This window comes from Aspergillus welwitschiae (assembly GCF_003344945.1).
Source record: "Aspergillus welwitschiae strain CBS 139.54b unplaced genomic scaffold BDQ94scaffold_15, whole genome shotgun sequence".
Taxonomy (NCBI): Eukaryota; Fungi; Ascomycota; class Eurotiomycetes; order Eurotiales; family Aspergillaceae; genus Aspergillus; species Aspergillus welwitschiae.
The window spans coordinates 732,307-749,694 of NW_020798709.1; the positions used below are offsets into that span (position 1 = coordinate 732,307).

Below are 17,388 nucleotides of genomic sequence, written 5' to 3' on the forward strand. Positions count from 1 at the left end.
ACGCATATGTCGCTCCAGATCCAGAAAGGCGAGGATGCAAAAATGAGAAATAGAAGGTATAGGAAGAGGCCACAAAGGCACAGTGTCGGGTAGTAATATGCCTTCCTGCGGTAGAACCTCAACTATCGCAGGAAATTTATAATGTGAGAAATCGCATGGCTGCTTGGCGGTGTGCTTCCTGGAGGGGTATCTGTGAGGTGTGTGCTTAACAGAGCATTAGCTGAAAGTCCTTTGAAAACTACATATTCAGTAGTAACTTAAGTGCTACAGTGATACTAGTTAGTAGAAAGATGCAGTAGAGATCGCTTAAGGGTAGGATGCTTCGCAATGCCTTGAATCAAAGAAGTAATGACGATGGGACTTCTCTAGACTGACACGAGTAGGGTAGATCACTGTGCAACGCTTGGTTATGTCAAAGAATGGTCAGGCAGTGGGTCTGTGTGGTGTGGTGAGGTGAGGCTCTGCTGATGAAGTCTGAATTCTGCCATTCTTCACCGCCATCATCAGCCTCACCTGAACCTCAACACCAAGTCTTGGCAAACCCGCATCGACATATGGATCGCAACGAAGTCTTATATCCAGCGCAATATCAAAGCAATTCGAAAAAGAAACATATCAAATGGTTCTACGAGCATTGCTGCGTCTTCCTATAAAGTTATTTTACTCGGGGGGCACCAATTTTTGGTCATTAAGCGAATTTTGATTTCATACGACCGTAACCTCTATAAAAATCGTCCAAACGAGCTACAACCTCAAATTTAGATATCCTCGTCGTCAGAAACGTCCTCTCCCCGCTTCTTGCGTGCAATTCGTTCTTTTCTCTTCTTTCTAAGCTCAGCAGAAGTGAGCTTCTTCTTCTTCTCGACGACCGTCTTGTTGCCCATAGCATCGACGACCTCCTCGGGACCATCCTTGGCCTCAAGACGGGGACCGGAACCTTGTCCCTGAACCCAGTTGTGGCCGGAAGGAGTCATCTTACCGTCGACGACGGCCCAGACTTCCTCGGTGAGGTTCTCAGTGAACTCACGGGAGTGAGTGATGATGATGACACCACCCTCGAAGCTCTTCAGAGCCTTGGACAGAGCACCCAGGGAGTCACGGTCCAGGTAGTTAGTAGGCTCATCCAGGACGATGACGTGGGGACGCTGCCAAGAGCAGGCGGCAAGGACGACCTTGACACGCTGACCACCGGACAGACCGCGCATGCGGGAGTGGGAAACCAGCTCAGCATCGAGACCGAACTGCTCGCAGTGGGCCTCAATCTCCTTACGGACGAGAGGACGGAACTGACCGCTGGCAAGGGCCTCCTTCTGGTCAACCTCGGCAACCATCTTGGCGTGGGACTGCATGATCTCGTTACGGGGAATCCAGGCGTTGTCGGTGGTCATCATGGGAGTCCAGCGCTCGCTCTTCATGCCGATGTTCTCACCCAGCGAGAACGAGCACTCGTACTCGTAGCTGTTCTTGAACTTACGACGAGCGTGGATACCAATGACACGACGGAACTGGCCCTCGATCTTGTAGATCTTGTCCATGGCCTTCTCATCCTCGTCGGTGACGATCTTGTTGGCACGGTCCATGGTCTCACGGTCCTCACCGGTCTGGAAACGCCACTGGATGTACTCGGAGGGAGTGGAGTCGAGGTGGTTATCGATGTGAGCGAAAGCGTGCTGCTTGATGTAGGCGATACGGATGTTCTCGTGCTGGTAGACATCACCAGTGGTGGGGATCAACTCACCGGTCAGGACGTTGACCAGGGTGGATTTACCAGCACCGTTGGGACCGATGACGGCAATACGAGAGCCCAGGGAGACCTGGAAGGAGATGTCGGTGAGCTGGGGCTTGGGGGTACCGGGGTACTGGAAGGACATGTTGTTGACACGGATGATGGCCTTGGCCTTGGTCTTGACACCCTCAAGGAAACCGGGCTCGGGGAACTTGAACTCGAGCTCGGAGGCACCCAGCTCGTAGTAGGAGCGAGCAGAGGGGACACGCTTGACGAACTCGCTCAGGTTACCACGGTAACGCTTGAGCTTGAAGCGCTCGTAGTGGACGACGTGCTGGATGACGTTGTCCAAGAACTTGCTGTCGTGGGAGACGATGATGGAAGTGCAGGGGGAGGTGCACAGGTAGTTCTCCAACCAGGCGACGTTCTTGACGTCCAAGTGGTTGGTAGGCTCATCGAGCAGCAGGATATCGGGGGACTCGAAGACGGCACGGGCCAGAGCCAGCTTCATCTTCCAACCACCGGAGAGGGAGGTGATGGGACCCTCGAACTGCTCACGCAGGAAACCGAACTCCTCGAGCTTGGCCTCAACGTCCGCCTGGCTGGTCTCGACACCGACCTCGCGGAGCTTCTTGATGGTCCAGCCAATGACGGTCTGCTCAGTGTCGGCAGCATCCAAGTCGTGCTCGACGTAGACGGTCTTGACCTCATCCTTCTTGGGGAAACCCTCAAGCTGCTCGTTGTTGATGGCACGCATGAGGGTGGTCTTACCGGTACCGTTGGGGCCGAGCAGACCGTAACGCTGACCACGCTTGAGGCGGAGGCTGGTCTGGTTCAGCAGAATCTTGGCACCGTAGGCCAGGGAGAAAGTGCAGTTGCACAGATCCTCACCCTCCTCCTCGTCGGAGAGAACCTCATCCTCAGCAGCGGCACCGGGGGAGGCACGCTTGCGGAGGGTCTCGACGATGGGCTTGGCCTCCTCATCACCAACGATGGCGGCGATGTAGGGGAGGGCGTTCTGGGTCCAGCTGGTGACCTCGGGGTCCTTCTCGTCAACGAGCTGACCAGCGATGGCAGCAACGTAGGTGATGACGGACTCGGCCTTCTCAACCTGGGCAGAGAACTTGGGGGAGAGGATCTCCTTGAGGATAGCGGAGACGGTGGAGATGTCACCAGCGGTGGAGATCTCGGGGATCTTGCCGTTCTTGACATCACCGACACGGCACAGGGTGTCCAGACCCTGCTTGGTCTTACCACGAGCCTCAGGGTCGGCCAGGGTCTCGTAGTTCTTCTCGAGACGGGGCATCAACTTGGGCAAGAAGGGAGCGACAATCTGGGGGTCCTCCACAAGCTTACACATGTTGTCAACGATGACAGCGGACTTACGCTTGATGGCAGTCTCACGCTCAACCAGACCACGGTCCAGCAGGGGAACCATGATGGCGAGGGTGGGTCCGGTGACATCGGAGACGAAAGTGGTAGCACCGAGCAAGTGAACGGTCTCGGGGACGTTCTCGGGCTTGGCGATACACTTGATGAGCTCGGGAATGAAACGCTCGATATCCTTGTTGACGATCAGTCCGCAGACCTTCTCCATGGTGGCGTAGGCAGCCTTCTTGATGTCGGCCTTGGTGTCCCACATGGCCTCAGAGACAACGGGGATGAGCTCGGGGACACGGAAAGAGAGCTGAGCAGGGGCAGTCTCAACGAGAGCGTTGATGCACTCGAGAGCAGCCAGCTTCTCCTGCCACTTCTGGGCGTTGGCGAGGGACTCGAGGATGGGGGGAAGGACAGCCTTGACGGCGTTGCCGTTGACACCCTTCACGATGGCGAGGGCAGCACCCTGGGCGGCGTTCTTGACGGGAACCATCTTGTCACCGACGGCGGCAAGAACGGGGCCAAGGAGGGTGACGAGGTGAGGCTCGACACCAGGAGCGATGGTGGCGTGGGAGGCAATAGCACGGATACCCTCGCAGGCACGCTCACGGACAACAGCATCCTTCTTGTTGCTGAGCTGCTTCTGGAAGGTCTCGACAGCCCTGAAAAAATTTTCATGTTAGCCATCCGCCACCGGTCACCTCGACGGCATAGCGGGGTATCTTGTAGGTTATACGTACTTGAGGGGGAGAGCCTGCTCGGGGATAGGGCCGCTGAACAGGTGGGCCAGGTTGTCGGCAGCAGCGTTCACCTCATCCTGGGAGGAAGAGATGTTGAGGTTCTTGATGAGGTCCTCAAGGACAGCGACAGACTGAGCAGTCTCCTTGCCGGAGACAGCAGGAACGGACGAAACATCAACAGCAGGCATTTTGTTCGTGAAAGACGATATCGTAACGTCGGAGAGAAGAAAAAGGAAGAAGGAAAAGGAGGAGAAAAGAAGCGAGAACGGGTGGAAAGCGTTCTATTAGGGTATCTCGATAAGAGGTGGCGGGCCCACGAAACCGCGTCTGGAAAAATTCACAGGACGCAGCAAACGCTCTAACACGGCCGCACAGGCGAAATCTATTTTTTTTGTCTGAAAGACGACAAAAAAACAAAACAAAATTTTTGAAGTTAGAGGAGCAAACCTCTTAGAAGAGAGAGATGAAGGATGGAGAGAAAGAGGGAGGGAGGAGGGGGGGGGAAGCGAAGGTGGGTGGAGGAAAGTGATATTTATCGCTTTGTGGCCTGCGTTTCGCCGCCCAACTTTTTTTCAGTCCCGCCGCCAGTCCCAGAAAATCTCTTTTAATGAAAAATTTTTCGCTGTTCCTTAGAAATTGTCCCGCACTAACTTCGTTTCCGGTGTAGCGGCGATGGGCTGTCGAAGCAACCAACCGTGGCTCGTGAATGACCCAATCTGCATCCGCTGATTGGCTGGATTCCCGTCTTTCGCTGAGTCAGCCGAGTTGAACCCTCAGCCAAGGTTGCCCTGGCTGCTGCTCAACCATCAGGTTGGCTCCATCCTCACGGCCTGCCTGCTGCCATCATGGATCATTGAAGGTTATTTCTGGCGGTCGCCTCCCTGCCGCTCGTCCCGACTCTTTTCCGTGCGGGAATCAGCGGAGATGGAGCAGTGGGAGCGGACATCTTGGAGGATCATGGATAGTTCTTCCCCGACCGATATTACCCCGTCTAAAGGGAATATGATTATTTTTGCATACTTTCTAGTTTGTATCATATGGGATGGGCTGCCAGCCAATCCCCTTTCAGATCATCAAGCCATTTGCAAGCATCAACAAGTGCCCCTTTCTTTGGCAGGGCTGAGAGGGCCTTGAACAAGCCGGTTTCTGTACAACCCTTTCCGCCCCTTATCGGTGCTTCCTAGGATACTTGGAACGTCGCAGAATCCTCCCTACCACAAAAAGTATCTAAAAAACCACCTTTCATTATAACCGTGGTGGCGCTGCATGCTGGCGCATCCCTTGAAAATGTCCTTGACACGCCATGACTCCGGGGATGCAACCATCCTGATAGATAGCGAGATAATAATCCACTGCGGCCGGCTAGTCTCCGCCCCTCCGTGTAATCATGGCTTGGTTGGCCCTGCAGATACTGCTGCTTTTCATGCCGGTCGCCACCTCTGATCATTCCGGGGGTGAAGTGGCGCAGCCCCCCTTCGAGACAGAAAGGCTTCAGAAAAGGAATAATAGAAGGGGAAAAAATTGAAATAAAAATAATCAAGAATTTTTACTTCGTTAGAGTTACCAAGAGCCATGGCCCAGAGCCAGATCGTTCTCCGTTTTCGCCCGTCAGCCTAGACTGGCTCAAGGTATGAATAACTAATGGTTATTGATGACTGGCTAGTCTTAAGAGTGAGTACTGAATTGTCCTCACAGCATTGCTACGCTGGCATCCACATGTGAAGATGTTTACTCCGCCATAAGCGAAGCAAGCCTGACAATATTTTCCCCAGACTTGGGATGGACAACGGTAAGATGCAGGCAGACCTGGGGAAATCCTGCCCGAAGCATAACCATGTTGTCAGGGAAGGGAGCATTATACTTTTGCGCCCGGAGATTGCTCCCCAGAGAGTCACGGAGGCCTTATTATTGCCAAACACAAAGGGATGCGAGACTAAACATTCTCAGGCATAATTCCGGGGTTCAAGCGTCGCAACTCACGCCTGAAACAATGGTTTATTGCAGGAGACGACGCATCACCGCCATTTGTCTGACTCAGGCTTTTCTCACCGCATTCAAAAATAAATAGCTATATTTACTTTTTTTTTTTTTTTTTTTTTTTTTTTTTTTTTTTTTGCTGATTAGCGTGTTGAAACCTTCACAGCCCACCTTCAGTGACATCCAGACCTGCCGCCTCAGCCAACAGGGGAACCGTGCCTTATGATGTGCACCATCAGAATATGGGGGCCCCTCTCTTATCGCTCTTATCGACTATTGAAATTTGAGTTCAATTTTCTCCGGATCCCCTTCCTTTCCTTATCCCCCGCGAAAATACCCAAATCTGCAGTGGCAACTGGCAACCACATTATTGCCACAATAATGGTGGAAGTAGGAACCTTCTTTGCACCTGTGAGCGCTATTCGCCCATGATGGTGGGTCGACACGTTGTTCTTCTACCGACACCTCGCAGTTTCTACGGTGCACATCCAATACTCTTCTCAACTCTCGCGAGATGGCAAAACTTCTAAAATTTTTTTTGGCAGATACAAGTCTTCCTCTACGTTCACTAAATATCTTGGTTATCTCATGATGAGTCATTCTTAACCAGACTTCCATCGACACATTATCCATTTTGGTGTTACTTCGGGTGTGAACCTTCAGCTCCCTTGGTAGGGCAGATTTACTTACTATATTCTGGACATCAAACGACACATCAGCTATTGGCTATCAAACAATCGCATCGCGTCGCTCTTACCAAATGGCTTTTACTTCATACTACTCAGTTCTGATCCGCGACATCGTGCAGTAATGAATAAAGTAATAGTTAGCTCTGGACTCAGGTCCTTCCGACTCATCTACATCCAACCATGGAAGAGTCAAGAGGCTGAGTACTTGAAGTAGCCAGCGCCACAAAGATAATCATGTTCTAGATCGCATTCATCTACTTCAATTCTAAGCTCATCTTAACATCAAAGCCGTGTTCTCCGTTCTTCATCATATTTACTTGCTTGGGACGTAGCACTGGTGCTTCGCGCTTCAGAACAGCGTCAGGAATATTGACGATGCGCAAGCACTATACTTACATACCTCTGGCCTTTGCCCGACTCATACCGTCTGATGCTGTCATAGCTTGGACACATCTACGTGATTCTCGATTAGGGCATGGCGAGGACACATGACGACGGTTATTGATATAGCGTGATCTATATACGGTAGATCCCGAGACCGACTGACGAGACTCGTGCATCGTAGGTGGTTGTTGTACTCCGGGAAGATAATTGTATGGTCTCAGTGGCACTTTAACAAGGGACAATGTCTTACATGCAAAATGATACCAAGAGATTCAGAAAATAGCTATCTGGATGCTATGGGTTGTTCGTTTCGTGTACTTGTATCAGGGGAATTGATGAGGATAGATTAGATCTGCAATAAGTTACAAGATTTGAAGGATTCTGATACGAACAGCATCATTGGTCTAGTGGTAGAATTCATCGTTGCCATCGATGAGGCCCGTGTTCGATTCACGGATGATGCACTCGAATTTCCTTTTTGGCTTTTTTGTTTTGGCTCCCGTCCACCCAAACATATCCCTGGACCTATATCCGACAATGGTATAGCCTCTTTCTTCGTTATTATAGTCCCTGCTTGAAGTTGCAGAGCTACGGGACACTACTACATACCAACCCTTCTAACACTAGTACTCAAATAACCCCTCTATGATGCCAAACAAGATATCTTCCCATTACGCACTGACTCGTCGACTGACAATCTGATTTACGAATACAGGAACATGTTCCCTACCAGTAATAACGAATAACCAAGGGAGTATTCAACACAAACAGAACATAAAGGAAAAGCATAAAGACACGGCCCGCACTCAACTAATCACTATCGCTAGAGGAACTTGAACTCGAGCTTGAGCTGGAACTGGAGCTCGAACTTGACGCTGACCGACGACCAGAACCCTTGCCATGGTGCTTCTTCTTATGCTTCTTACGTCTGGTAAAAGCACATATTAGCGCATGTATACAGCCATCATCACTGGTAGACTCACAGTTTACTTGCGATACTCATGCCTGCAGCTCCTGCCAATGCACCTCCTGCGACACCGAGCATCCCACCTCCCAGTTTGTGACCTAAAGCGCCTCCACCTACCGCGCCTGCTGCATTCGAGACAAAACCCTTTTCACCCTCGGATGGGTTTGTCGGAGGAACAGGCTCTGACTGCGTTTGATAGTAGGACGCATTCTGGCCTTGCTGATGCGAAGGCTGTGGTGGATAAGGCGAGTTCTGCTCATGCCAATATTCTCCACCTGGTTGCCTTGCGTCGCAGGGAGGTGCATAGCTTGGCTGATTTTGTGCAGGATAGCTGCCGGGGAATGGGTTCGCATACTGATTGTTGGTAGGCTAAAGGAATAATCAGCTCGTTAACTTCATGGATGCATTCTCGACACATAAAGCATGCGAATACGGAAAGGGAAATATTGAGCAGAGATGGACATACAGGAGTCGGGTTGTGTGCATACTGCGAAGGCTGTTCTTGCTGGTATTGTGGTGAGGAATAACCGCCAGGGGGATCTCCGTATCTGTATCCAGCAGCTTGCTGACCATGACCATAGTAGTCATACTGGGGATGATCGTTCTGGTTATTGTAGTAATATTGGTGGTATGGATCCGACATGATGGATAGTAGACAATGTGAATATCGATGTTGTCACCCAAAGGACTTAGAAGAGATGCAGCACGTAGTACAATATGATCTATGGAGGCACATAAAATGACGATGGTAGGAGGGAGGAGGGAGGGACTGGGTAGTCGTGTGGTTGCCTCTTTGTCCTATTTACAGTTGCACTTGCCGGTCTTACTAAGAATTGCTTCGTGGCACCATTCAAGTATCCCGCATAATGCTCGATGTCCGTGCTTCTCGACTTCGTCATTTCCTTTGCACGAAAAATATGCTTTAGTCTGCTGGCACAAGAACAACCGCCCTCTGATATCGAAAGCTCAACCCGTTGCAGCAGTTAAGATAAGAATAAAAAAAAAAAAATCTTAAAAAAAACAATAATAAGAAAAAAAAAAAAAAAAAAAAAAAAAAAAAAACAAAAAAAAAAAAAAAAAAAAAAAAAAAAAAAAAAAAAAAAAAAAAAAAAAAAAAAAAAAAAAAAAAAAAAAAAAAAAAAAAAAAAAGAACAAAGACAATGATTGGCTTAGACCAATCCTTCAAGCTCTTCAACAGCCTTTTTAATACTGATATCAACATCAGTAACAAGTTTTTTCACCGGCGCTACATCCACCGCCATCTTCTCGTCGTGTATTTTAATCATATCTACGAGAACTTTTCGTTGCATGGCCCATTTCTCCTCCTTCTCCTGGAGCACTTGCTTATGCTGCCTCTCCAGGGACTTCAAGTTGGCCAACTCCTCCCTCAGCTCCTTCTTACGAAGGCGCTGTGCGGGCGTGAGGTCCCTCGAGGGGGGGAGGACCCCCTCGGGGACGCTCACGCCCGCGTCCTCCAGGGCGTCGGCAATCTATGAACTCAATTAGTATCAGTATATATCAATAACAGAACAGTAATTTATCAAATAAATCATAATCAGACATAATCTATATCTTAAGCATGAAATATCAAGACAGAGAATTCTGTATAAGTCTTTCGAAAGCTCCACATGTGATATAGACACGTGTAGCTATTGCAGGACCCAGTACAGTACTACACAGATGCTCCAAATCTCATATTATAGAGAACTTACTCGAGACCGCTCCAGCTGGACCCGAGTGGGCCCACGAGCTTCGGTGGGGGAGGCGGGGACGGCGGGGACGGCGGGGCCAGCAGGGCCAGCGGAGCGACGGTGGTAGGGGGTGGCGGGGGCAGCAGGCTGGTGGTGGGCGGCGGAGGTCTTTGGCAATATATTAGGAATGTGTCTCTCTTTATGTTATCATTGACTTGCCCTGGTCCATCTGAAGCCTCTCCAGTAGCCCCTACGGGCGGCACGGCGGTGGGCATTCTATTGAATCAGATATTAGCCTATGTCTTCAGAATCATCAATTCACAGTGAGTGAAGTCTCTCCTCAAATGAGTTGGAAACTGTAAGAGATTCATCCACAGATGGCCATGTCAGGACAGAGCATCACCAGATACATTTGCATCACCAGAGCTGCTTAGACCCATGGTAATGCGCATGTAGTGTCAACCTGAGATGGACAGCACACACTAGACCATCCATAGTCGAGGGACTGATGCTCCTGTTGATGAAGCAAAGGAACAGAGTAAGGCGAAAGAAAGAGAAAGAGAACATGATGAGACCCCGATCGATGAAGCGAAGAAACAACCTGAAACCAAGAGGAAGAGAAAGGGAGCAGGAGATTAAACTCACATGGTGGTGGGCTGTTTAAGAGCAGATCAGAATATCAGCACTCCTCTAGCTCTAACACCAGAGTCCATCATGAGATGACTTACGAGCCATTGGTATGGGACGGGGGGGACCTTGTTTCTTGGGTTAGGGAGGCGCAGGACTGTGGTTGGGGGGAGGGGGAGAGTAGTTGTTGATGGCGAAGATGAGAAGAGAGCAGAAGAGAGGAAAAGAGAAGAAGGAGATATATAGAAGATTGTGGGCCCTATACCCTGATATCCCAAAAGGGTCTGGTCACGCCTCACGCGTAGGGAGTATACGCGGGGTCGTCACTATGAATTGCTTTACATTGATTCAGGCATCGACCATTGATATAATACTTGATACAAGCCACATACAAAGACTGGTCAATCAGACAATTGACACGAGGATAGTGATAATACGTTCTCGAAAACAAAGTGACTTCAGAGAGTTACAAACAAAAGGGTGATGGATGAGGCCAATGACTCCGTTGCATGGAAGCGTCTCCAGGTCAAAGACTCGGAAGACGAATTGGACGAGAGTCCTGGTCATAGCAAGCTGACAGATATCCAAAAGAATGATTCATCATTAGACGACGACGACGACGACGACGACGAGGAGGAGGAGGAGGAGGAGGAGGAGGAGGAGGAGGAGCTCGATCCCTAGAAGCGTGTGCGCTTGAAGTCGATGACAGTGATGTCTCCGAGGACGACGAGTACCTTCCTGGCGCTGATGATATTGAGGGCGAGGTCAAGCTCGAAGAGGTGATATTGTCTTGGTCAATTGATCAATCACTTGCTGCTAATGTTAATTGTGTCTCTCTGCAGATATTGCAAAAGTCCTTGACGAACTTCGAGGGTGGGCCATGGGATACAACGCTCGCGATAATGTTGGCATAGATTGGCTGGTGACTATGGTTTACTGAACCCTCCCTACTCTAATGACTGTGGACTCTTTCCTTCAGTTACTCATGCAAGGCATACGAGAGATAGGATGTCTATGGCTATTTTGCTACTGGTGAGTTAGATCACCTGCGCGATGCCAGCCATGAAGCCTACATAGACTCATCTGGTTGCCTGAATAACCGAGTTGAGGAGCACCTAGACATGGCTACGCGACTCTGGTAAGGGACTGTCAAAGGCAAACTCCCGAAGATTCCACTACCGGCAAATTTGACGAGATGGAGCTGAGACGCATTCCCGAAAGCTTGCGGCTTTTGATATGCCTATCGACCTAGGTTATCTTCTAATGCTCGAAGGTATTATTATATTTTTCTTCCATACGTACAAGTATTCAGTGTACTGTGTAATTATATTAACATGCGCAGTCTTGAGATGACAGAAACCATTAGAATCTCTTAAACATCCTTCAATCCCATGGAAAGGCATACATGCGGACCGGAACGGGAGGTTCTTCAACCGGATACAATAATTGGGAAGGGTGGCTTATTGATGTGGAAGGCGATGCCTGAACATAAGAACGCTTTGATGCAATTTATGGGGTCAACAATTATACAGATCGCGATGTGGCACTAGTCGAGTGGTTGAGACAGTACGTGCAACAAGGCGTGAGGAGGCCCCAACGGGACCACGCTGATACATTATCCTACTCCACGACCGTACTGAAAAGTACTGAGAGAGCTAAAGATAGATCCTAGACCATGAGGGGATTCAGGAAGCTTAGGCTACGGAATATCTGATCGGTTGAGGAACTACAGGGATGGCCTCATGGAGCAGGGGCATTCCGCGATCAACGGTCGTCAGCAACCTGGAGTTCCCCTAGTGTATGATACAATAATCTTATCAATATCGTAAATCAAGGGAGCGGTGGCAGAACGAAGCTAATATGATGTAGCATCTCTAGTTATTCAAGCACAATGAAGTACTTCTTGCGATGATACAAAGTGGAAAGCATGACCTGAATGTCAGGAAGCATCATATCAGTGAGAATCTTAAGACGTTGAATGGAAAGAAGAGCATCACCTAGATTAATGTAGTATTCCTTTTGCAGTTCTAACCCACCCGCCTGTATGGCGTTCCACCTTCAAGACTGCCTGAAGATCACGGACACTTGGAGTGAAGCTGGACCGTAGATCGGGATAGAAGGTAATAAGCCAGCACGAATACTCTAGTAGACGTCGATGCAGGTCTTAATACGCAATCTTATATGCGCGAAAATCCAATCAAGCGTGTTGGCTGTTAATCGTGACCTGATCCAGCAAATTCTCTGTGAACTAGGTCTTGTGCGGATGTGTGTAGGATAGTACTAATAGCTCACTGTGAGAAGTGGGCACTTATTGGCCGATAATTCGGATACGAATGCTTTATCTAACACTTGGAACTCAGGTTAGCGCGCTGACGCCCGGGACTCTAGTGCAACGATTCAAAATGTGGAAAGACTGACCGAGAAAGAATGGAAGCAATTGCATCTCAAACATCTTTACCATGATTATGCGGTTTCAGTAACCATTCTTCTCCTGGTTTTTGTACTCTGGCCTCGCTACTGTTCCGTTGTAAAGACTCTGGCTGGCTGGGTGCTTGATGTGGATGCTAGTGGGCCGAAAACTGATTCGGAAGCTGTTTATTACGTGGAGGTGCTTCATGCCGGCTGAGGTATATAGTTCATTTGGTTGCTTGTAGGCGACAAAAAGGTGTTCTTGACATGATCCTATTCTGCATCATTGTATCGGAGTAGGCTGGCAGGGGGACAGTGATTGCATGTGGAGGGAGTTAGGGGATGTTGGTCAGTTTCTGATTCTGGTAGCTGGAATCGCTCGTAGTAACATAAGAGATTCGGATGATGAAGTAGTACTATAATAGAACAAGAAGTCAGCAATTGGGTCCATGATAGATATGGTTCTTCGGATAGTCAACAAATTCCGGTTAAAGTGCGCGCATCTGAATGGAAGACTCCAATTTATCAACTCTGGATATATCAGGCAATTGTCCTTCGAAGGATAAACCAGGAGTTAATGAAGATAGCGAGAGTTCAGACAAAGAGGATGTGTGTAGGAGAAGATGTCTGAGAGAACAAGGAACTCGAAGACAGTGTCCATGGAAGACTGGCCAACTAAAATCCGAGACATAGTGCCATGTCACGACCGCCACCAATACTATGGAGAGCCTATTGGGCTACAGATGTATTGCGTAGAAAGGAATACTTTTTCTGGTGCAGACTTCGTCCCTCAATGATGATCCTGTAAAGGAGCCCCCGGTATGTTGCCTAATTGATGTACACCGGTACTAGATCATTTTCCTACAGCGAGTCCATACCGGCGAAGGATATTTGAAAGTGAATGCCACAAAAGGCAGGGTGTCAGGTGATTTGTTTACAGTATGAGGGCCGCGCCTTCTTGTCTTTAGATTTTTCGTCTCAGCTACCATCTCCATCATCGCCATCTCCACCACGACCATGCCTGGTAAGTACCACCTCAGAAGATCCCACATCATTCCATAATCTATCAAAACATACTTACTGTTTCCCTCTAACCAGCGAAGTGAGTAACCTCCCAAATTCTCATAACTCCCAGTCTTCTCGCTTACACCCGTCAACAACGATATTCAGTCGGATATACAGCACCTCTCACTATCAACACAATATAACATTCATCACCTCAGTATAATATACTTGACCCTGATACCAACTGAGGTTCATTAAAGGAGCAGCAACAACCGACCGGGCCGTGGTCAGCCGCAATAGTTAGTACGTGATATTATGTCTTTCATGATGATAGTGGCTAATGATAACTCACGTGGAGCCTGGAGGAGGCCTCTAGCTTCTCTCTTCTCTAGCTTCTCCCTTCTCTCCCTCCAGTATCTCTCCTTCTCCTCGAGCTCGAGAGAGTGACGTATCAGATCATCTTCCGCGCAAAAGAAACTGCTCCATCAGCTTACGCCGCTTCTTCTCCTTGGCGGCGAAGGGAGACGCTGGAGAAGACACTGGAGGCTACTGAGGCGCACCTCCGCCACATCCGGGAGCAGATTGAGGAGTTTTGGGGGGATTAAGGAGAAGAGGCGGCGGGGTGCTGCGGAACGACCCATCAACTCCTTTACATGGCAGGCTCACCGTACTTTTACTTTCCGCTCATTTCCTCCATCACCCTGAAACCTACCCAGCGGGATACCGGCTTGCACAAAAGCAACCACCAAGTCAGTCAAGAAACAATCTTTCTTACGAAAAAGACAGCCTCATAAGAAGTCATTCGATGAGAAACTTCACACATTGTCCTTTGATGATTCTGAAGACATAGGCTAATATCTGAGTCAATAGCATACCAACCGCCGCGCCCCTCGAGGGGGCTATTGGAGAACATGGAGAGAGTCACGGGCAAGTCAATGATACTATAAGCAGACATACATTCCTAACCATATGCCAAAGACCCCCGCCACCCACCATGAGCCTGCTTCTGGGCCTCCTGCTCCTGCTCCTGCGCCTCCTGCTCGTCCCGCTCACCACCGCACTCCCGCGGGAGCTCACGCCCGCGCAACGCCTTCGGAAGAAAGAGCTACGCGAGGAACTGGCCATGCGGCAAGAGGCTGAAAAGTTGAAGAGAAAAATCCTCCACGAAAAGGAGGATTTGTGGGCCGCCAGAGAGGAGTGGCACAGGGAGCAGATTAAGGCTCCGGAAGAAGCCAAGGAGGAAGACGTGGTGGCAGCTAGAAAAGACCGCGATGAAGAAAGTGCCGCTGTCCAGAAAGTTGTGAAAGAGTTGAAATCGTTGGTTTAACCAACGATCGATTCAATTCAATACAATCCAATTCAATTCATATTCTTATACCTGATCGAGCCATCTGGTTATACAGCCCTGCAAAGCATGAGTATGCTAGAAGCATGTGCTTCGGGGTCTGTGATCTCTCCCCGCAGCTGTATCAGTTACTCTCCTGCGCCTTGATTCTATATAGAAAGTGCGCTAGACCGATCCTGTGCGTGCGTATTTGTATGATTATGAATGTGTACGCCTTGGGAAGACTTCCGTAGAGTCCTACTGTTTCTTTACTGGGAGCCTGGACCAGGCGCCTGGTAGGTGCAGCCGTACGGCCAGTCTTCCACTGTTTAGCCCACCTCTCCTGGAACTTGCTGCGAACGGGTCCTCTTGGCAGCGGATGCGAGCCGGATTATCTGTTGTAACCAACGATCGCCCCGGCCTGTTTTCTTTTCTTTTTCTTTTTCATTTTTTATTACTGCTTTTCCTAATATATTTTTATTTCAAAGAAAGACTAATCTGTCTGGAAGTTCTGAGACCGTTTCCTAAAAATAATGTAGATGCCCTCGACGTAGCTAGAAAAATGTTCCTTCATATTCTTATCGAGTAATGTGCCGTCATCGTCCAATGGCAGTTGCAAGTCAAATGCCATTATTATACGGGCAACAGTTGTTCTCATGTTAATGAGTGCTAGTGGCTTGCCGATGCAGGCGTAGGGGCCTTGATATAAGTCAGTACTGTGGAATGACGCGCAGTTTGGTAGCAGAGCAGAGTGTCGTTAGTCAGGTTGGCGGAATGTTTTGCATAATTAGTGATAAAAGCTTACTCACCGACTGAAAAAGGAGCATACGCAGATTTATGCTTCATCGCCTCAGGGTATTTGTACCACCGCTCAGGGAGGAGTTGATGTGAATTTTCGTAGAAGAGATCGGCTACAAAGGTGAGCGTTTGCTTCAAGTTGTTGTACTGAAGGCATATGCAGTACACCTACATCTTCCGATTACCCATTGCGGGCAGGAGACCGTCATGTTTCCTGGTATGTAGGTGTCCCCGATAGTGATACCTTCCGGTGGTGTCTTTCTGGGGATAATGCTTCCAATTGGTGGATGTAGGCGGAGCACCTCGTTGATGAATCCATTTAGATGTCTTAGACCTGCTATTTTCTCGTGCATATACTCTCCACTAGGCTCGACAGCACATAGGCTAAGCTCTTCGCGGATTATGTCCACATGTACTGGGTGTTTGGCCAGCTCGTAAATAACGGTGATTAGGGCTGCCGCGGTAGTGTCACTGTCATTTCACATGTGAGCCTATCTTGTTATGAGAATAAGTTCGAAGCGTTGCATACCTTCCTGCTGCAATTATCAATTCAACATCTCCAAGCAACTGATAGTATTCTTTCGTTGTAGGGTCTCGTCCTTGCAACTCCTCGAGCAGTGATGAGCTGATGTCGGGCATCTCGGGCTTTTCCTGAGACTCTGTAAGCAATTCGATCGAATATGAAGCATCAGAAATAGTCAAGACTGTACCTCCATTCTCGTCTTCAGACGCCGATGACTAAATTCCTCATATCTCAACGCATCCTCATTCATCCCCGGTAGGGAGCCCAGCAGTCGAAGGGCCCATATAGGCACTGAATATTCCAACGGCTTCAGCATGTCGTTCAAGATCTGTATTGCCCAGTGGTTGGCACTAGCATCTAGCATGCCAAAAGTTCTACCAAAAGCCAAGTCGCCCATCACATCGTAACTGTACCATGTGAGATAATTGCTGATGTTGATGGGTTGATCATCACCGGCTGACGTTAAAAGATCGATCAGTTTTTGTCGGTAGACTTGAATGCGTTTCTCGTATACTCGAAGTGATTTATCGCTGAACCCTAGACTCCATACTCTCCGTCGTTGGTCATGAGCTTCCTTGTCCCGATGTGCATGTAATGATTGCACTGGTGCACCGAGATCATAGAAGGGCGCTTTAGTGCACACGGATTTAAATCCATAGATGATATTGACGGCGTCCGGGTGGGTTATGGATAGATCTGAGGGCCCTATGCGTACAAACGGTCCGTAATTCTTATGCAGATCTTCGAGAACCTGGTAGAGGGGACGGTGAAGAAGCTTTGCTGGTAGCCAGAATCCAAACAGGCGTGCACCAAGGGGGCCGGGAAATCGTCTGAGCGGATGAAGCAACGCTCTGTAGATGATGAGACTGCAGTATAGGCCCAGCAGATGTGTTGAGATTAGGCTCAGGGATACGGTGCTTGCTCGAGTAAGAGAGATATTCTGCGCATAATAGAGGATTGCAGCAATCAGTATCCCTAAGCTACCGTATGCATAGAGATATCGGATTGGATGGAGGTGGTGCTCGCCAGGGCGAAAGTAGACGCTATGAGCCAGCACGCCTAGAGCAAAAGCTCCGGCTTTTAGCTGTAGCCCATTTTCCAAATTCATGCCACAGGAATCTGAACAAATCTTGTGAAGGAGGGGAAGAACG

At 49.1% G+C, this 17,388-nt stretch overlaps 6 protein-coding genes and 1 non-coding gene across 7 annotated transcripts; 2 read left to right on the top strand and 5 right to left on the bottom strand.

The window, feature by feature from the left end:
- Window positions 1–637: 637 nt before the first annotated feature.
- On the bottom strand, window positions 638–4,333 carry BDQ94DRAFT_143635 (putative translation elongation factor eEF-3). The gene is made up of 2 exons (XM_026766284.1): window positions 3,844–4,333; window positions 638–3,765 (listed from the first exon to the last, which is right to left on the bottom strand). Exons 1-2 carry the CDS (start codon window positions 4,029–4,031, stop codon window positions 759–761), a joined length of 3,195 nt encoding a protein of 1,064 aa, XP_026626739.1. The 5' UTR covers window positions 4,032–4,333; the 3' UTR covers window positions 638–758.
- Window positions 4,334–5,401: 1,068 nt separating this feature from the next.
- Window positions 5,402–5,777, bottom strand: BDQ94DRAFT_143636 (uncharacterized protein). Its single transcript, XM_026766285.1, has 2 exons — window positions 5,539–5,777; window positions 5,402–5,471 (listed from the first exon to the last, which is right to left on the bottom strand). The coding sequence occupies exon 1, from the start codon at window positions 5,697–5,699 to the stop codon at window positions 5,544–5,546; it is 156 nt and encodes a 51-aa protein (XP_026626740.1). The 5' UTR covers window positions 5,700–5,777; the 3' UTR covers window positions 5,402–5,471; window positions 5,539–5,543.
- Window positions 5,778–7,286: 1,509 nt separating this feature from the next.
- Window positions 7,287–7,357, top strand: BDQ94DRAFT_t137. The gene has a single exon. It is a non-coding gene; the product is annotated as a tRNA-Gly (tRNA).
- Window positions 7,358–7,543: 186 nt separating this feature from the next.
- On the bottom strand, window positions 7,544–8,607 carry BDQ94DRAFT_32716 (putative glutamine-serine rich protein MS8). Its single transcript, XM_026775500.1, has 3 exons — window positions 8,327–8,607; window positions 7,877–8,229; window positions 7,544–7,821 (listed from the first exon to the last, which is right to left on the bottom strand). The coding sequence occupies exons 1-3, from the start codon at window positions 8,501–8,503 to the stop codon at window positions 7,704–7,706; spliced, it is 648 nt and encodes a 215-aa protein (XP_026626741.1). The 5' UTR covers window positions 8,504–8,607; the 3' UTR covers window positions 7,544–7,703.
- A 422-nt stretch (window positions 8,608–9,029) lies between these two features.
- BDQ94DRAFT_170298 (uncharacterized protein) lies at window positions 9,030–9,826 on the bottom strand (the record flags this gene model as incomplete). The annotated part of the gene is made up of 3 exons (XM_026771458.1): window positions 9,030–9,350; window positions 9,573–9,719; window positions 9,806–9,826. 3 exons carry the CDS (start codon window positions 9,824–9,826, stop codon window positions 9,030–9,032), a joined length of 489 nt encoding a protein of 162 aa, XP_026626742.1.
- Window positions 9,827–14,586: 4,760 nt separating this feature from the next.
- On the top strand, window positions 14,587–14,919 carry BDQ94DRAFT_170300 (uncharacterized protein; the record flags this gene model as incomplete). The annotated part of the gene is made up of 1 exon (XM_026771459.1): window positions 14,587–14,919. One exon carries the CDS (start codon window positions 14,587–14,589, stop codon window positions 14,917–14,919), a length of 333 nt encoding a protein of 110 aa, XP_026626743.1.
- Window positions 14,920–15,409: 490 nt separating this feature from the next.
- On the bottom strand, window positions 15,410–17,345 carry ftmC (cytochrome P450 monooxygenase ftmC; the record flags this gene model as incomplete). The annotated part of the gene is made up of 5 exons (XM_026771460.1): window positions 15,410–15,615; window positions 15,726–15,827; window positions 15,887–16,185; window positions 16,244–16,365; window positions 16,425–17,345. The coding sequence occupies 5 exons, from the start codon at window positions 17,343–17,345 to the stop codon at window positions 15,410–15,412; spliced, it is 1,650 nt and encodes a 549-aa protein (XP_026626744.1).
- Between the last annotated feature and the right edge of the window lie 43 nt (window positions 17,346–17,388).

Bases quoted from the DNA above. Each gene is read 5' to 3' on its own strand.
- BDQ94DRAFT_143635 (XM_026766284.1), bottom strand. From the start codon at position 4,031: ATGCCTGCTGTTGATGTTTCGTCCGTTCCTGCTGTCTCCGGCAAGGAG. The intron at 3,766-3,843 runs GTACGTATAACC...AAATTTTTTCAG, and splicing joins GAGCAGGCTCTCCCCCTCAA to GGCTGTCGAGACCTTCCAGA.
- BDQ94DRAFT_143636 (XM_026766285.1), bottom strand. From the start codon at position 5,699: ATGCTCCCTTCCCTGACAACATGGTTATGCTTCGGGCAGGATTTCCCC.
- BDQ94DRAFT_32716 (XM_026775500.1), bottom strand. From the start codon at position 8,503: ATGTCGGATCCATACCACCAATATTACTACAATAACCAGAACGATCAT. The intron at 8,230-8,326 runs GTATGTCCATCT...TTATTCCTTTAG, and splicing joins ATGCACACAACCCGACTCCT to CCTACCAACAATCAGTATGC. The intron at 7,822-7,876 runs GTGAGTCTACCA...TGCTTTTACCAG, and splicing joins ATGAGTATCGCAAGTAAACT to ACGTAAGAAGCATAAGAAGA.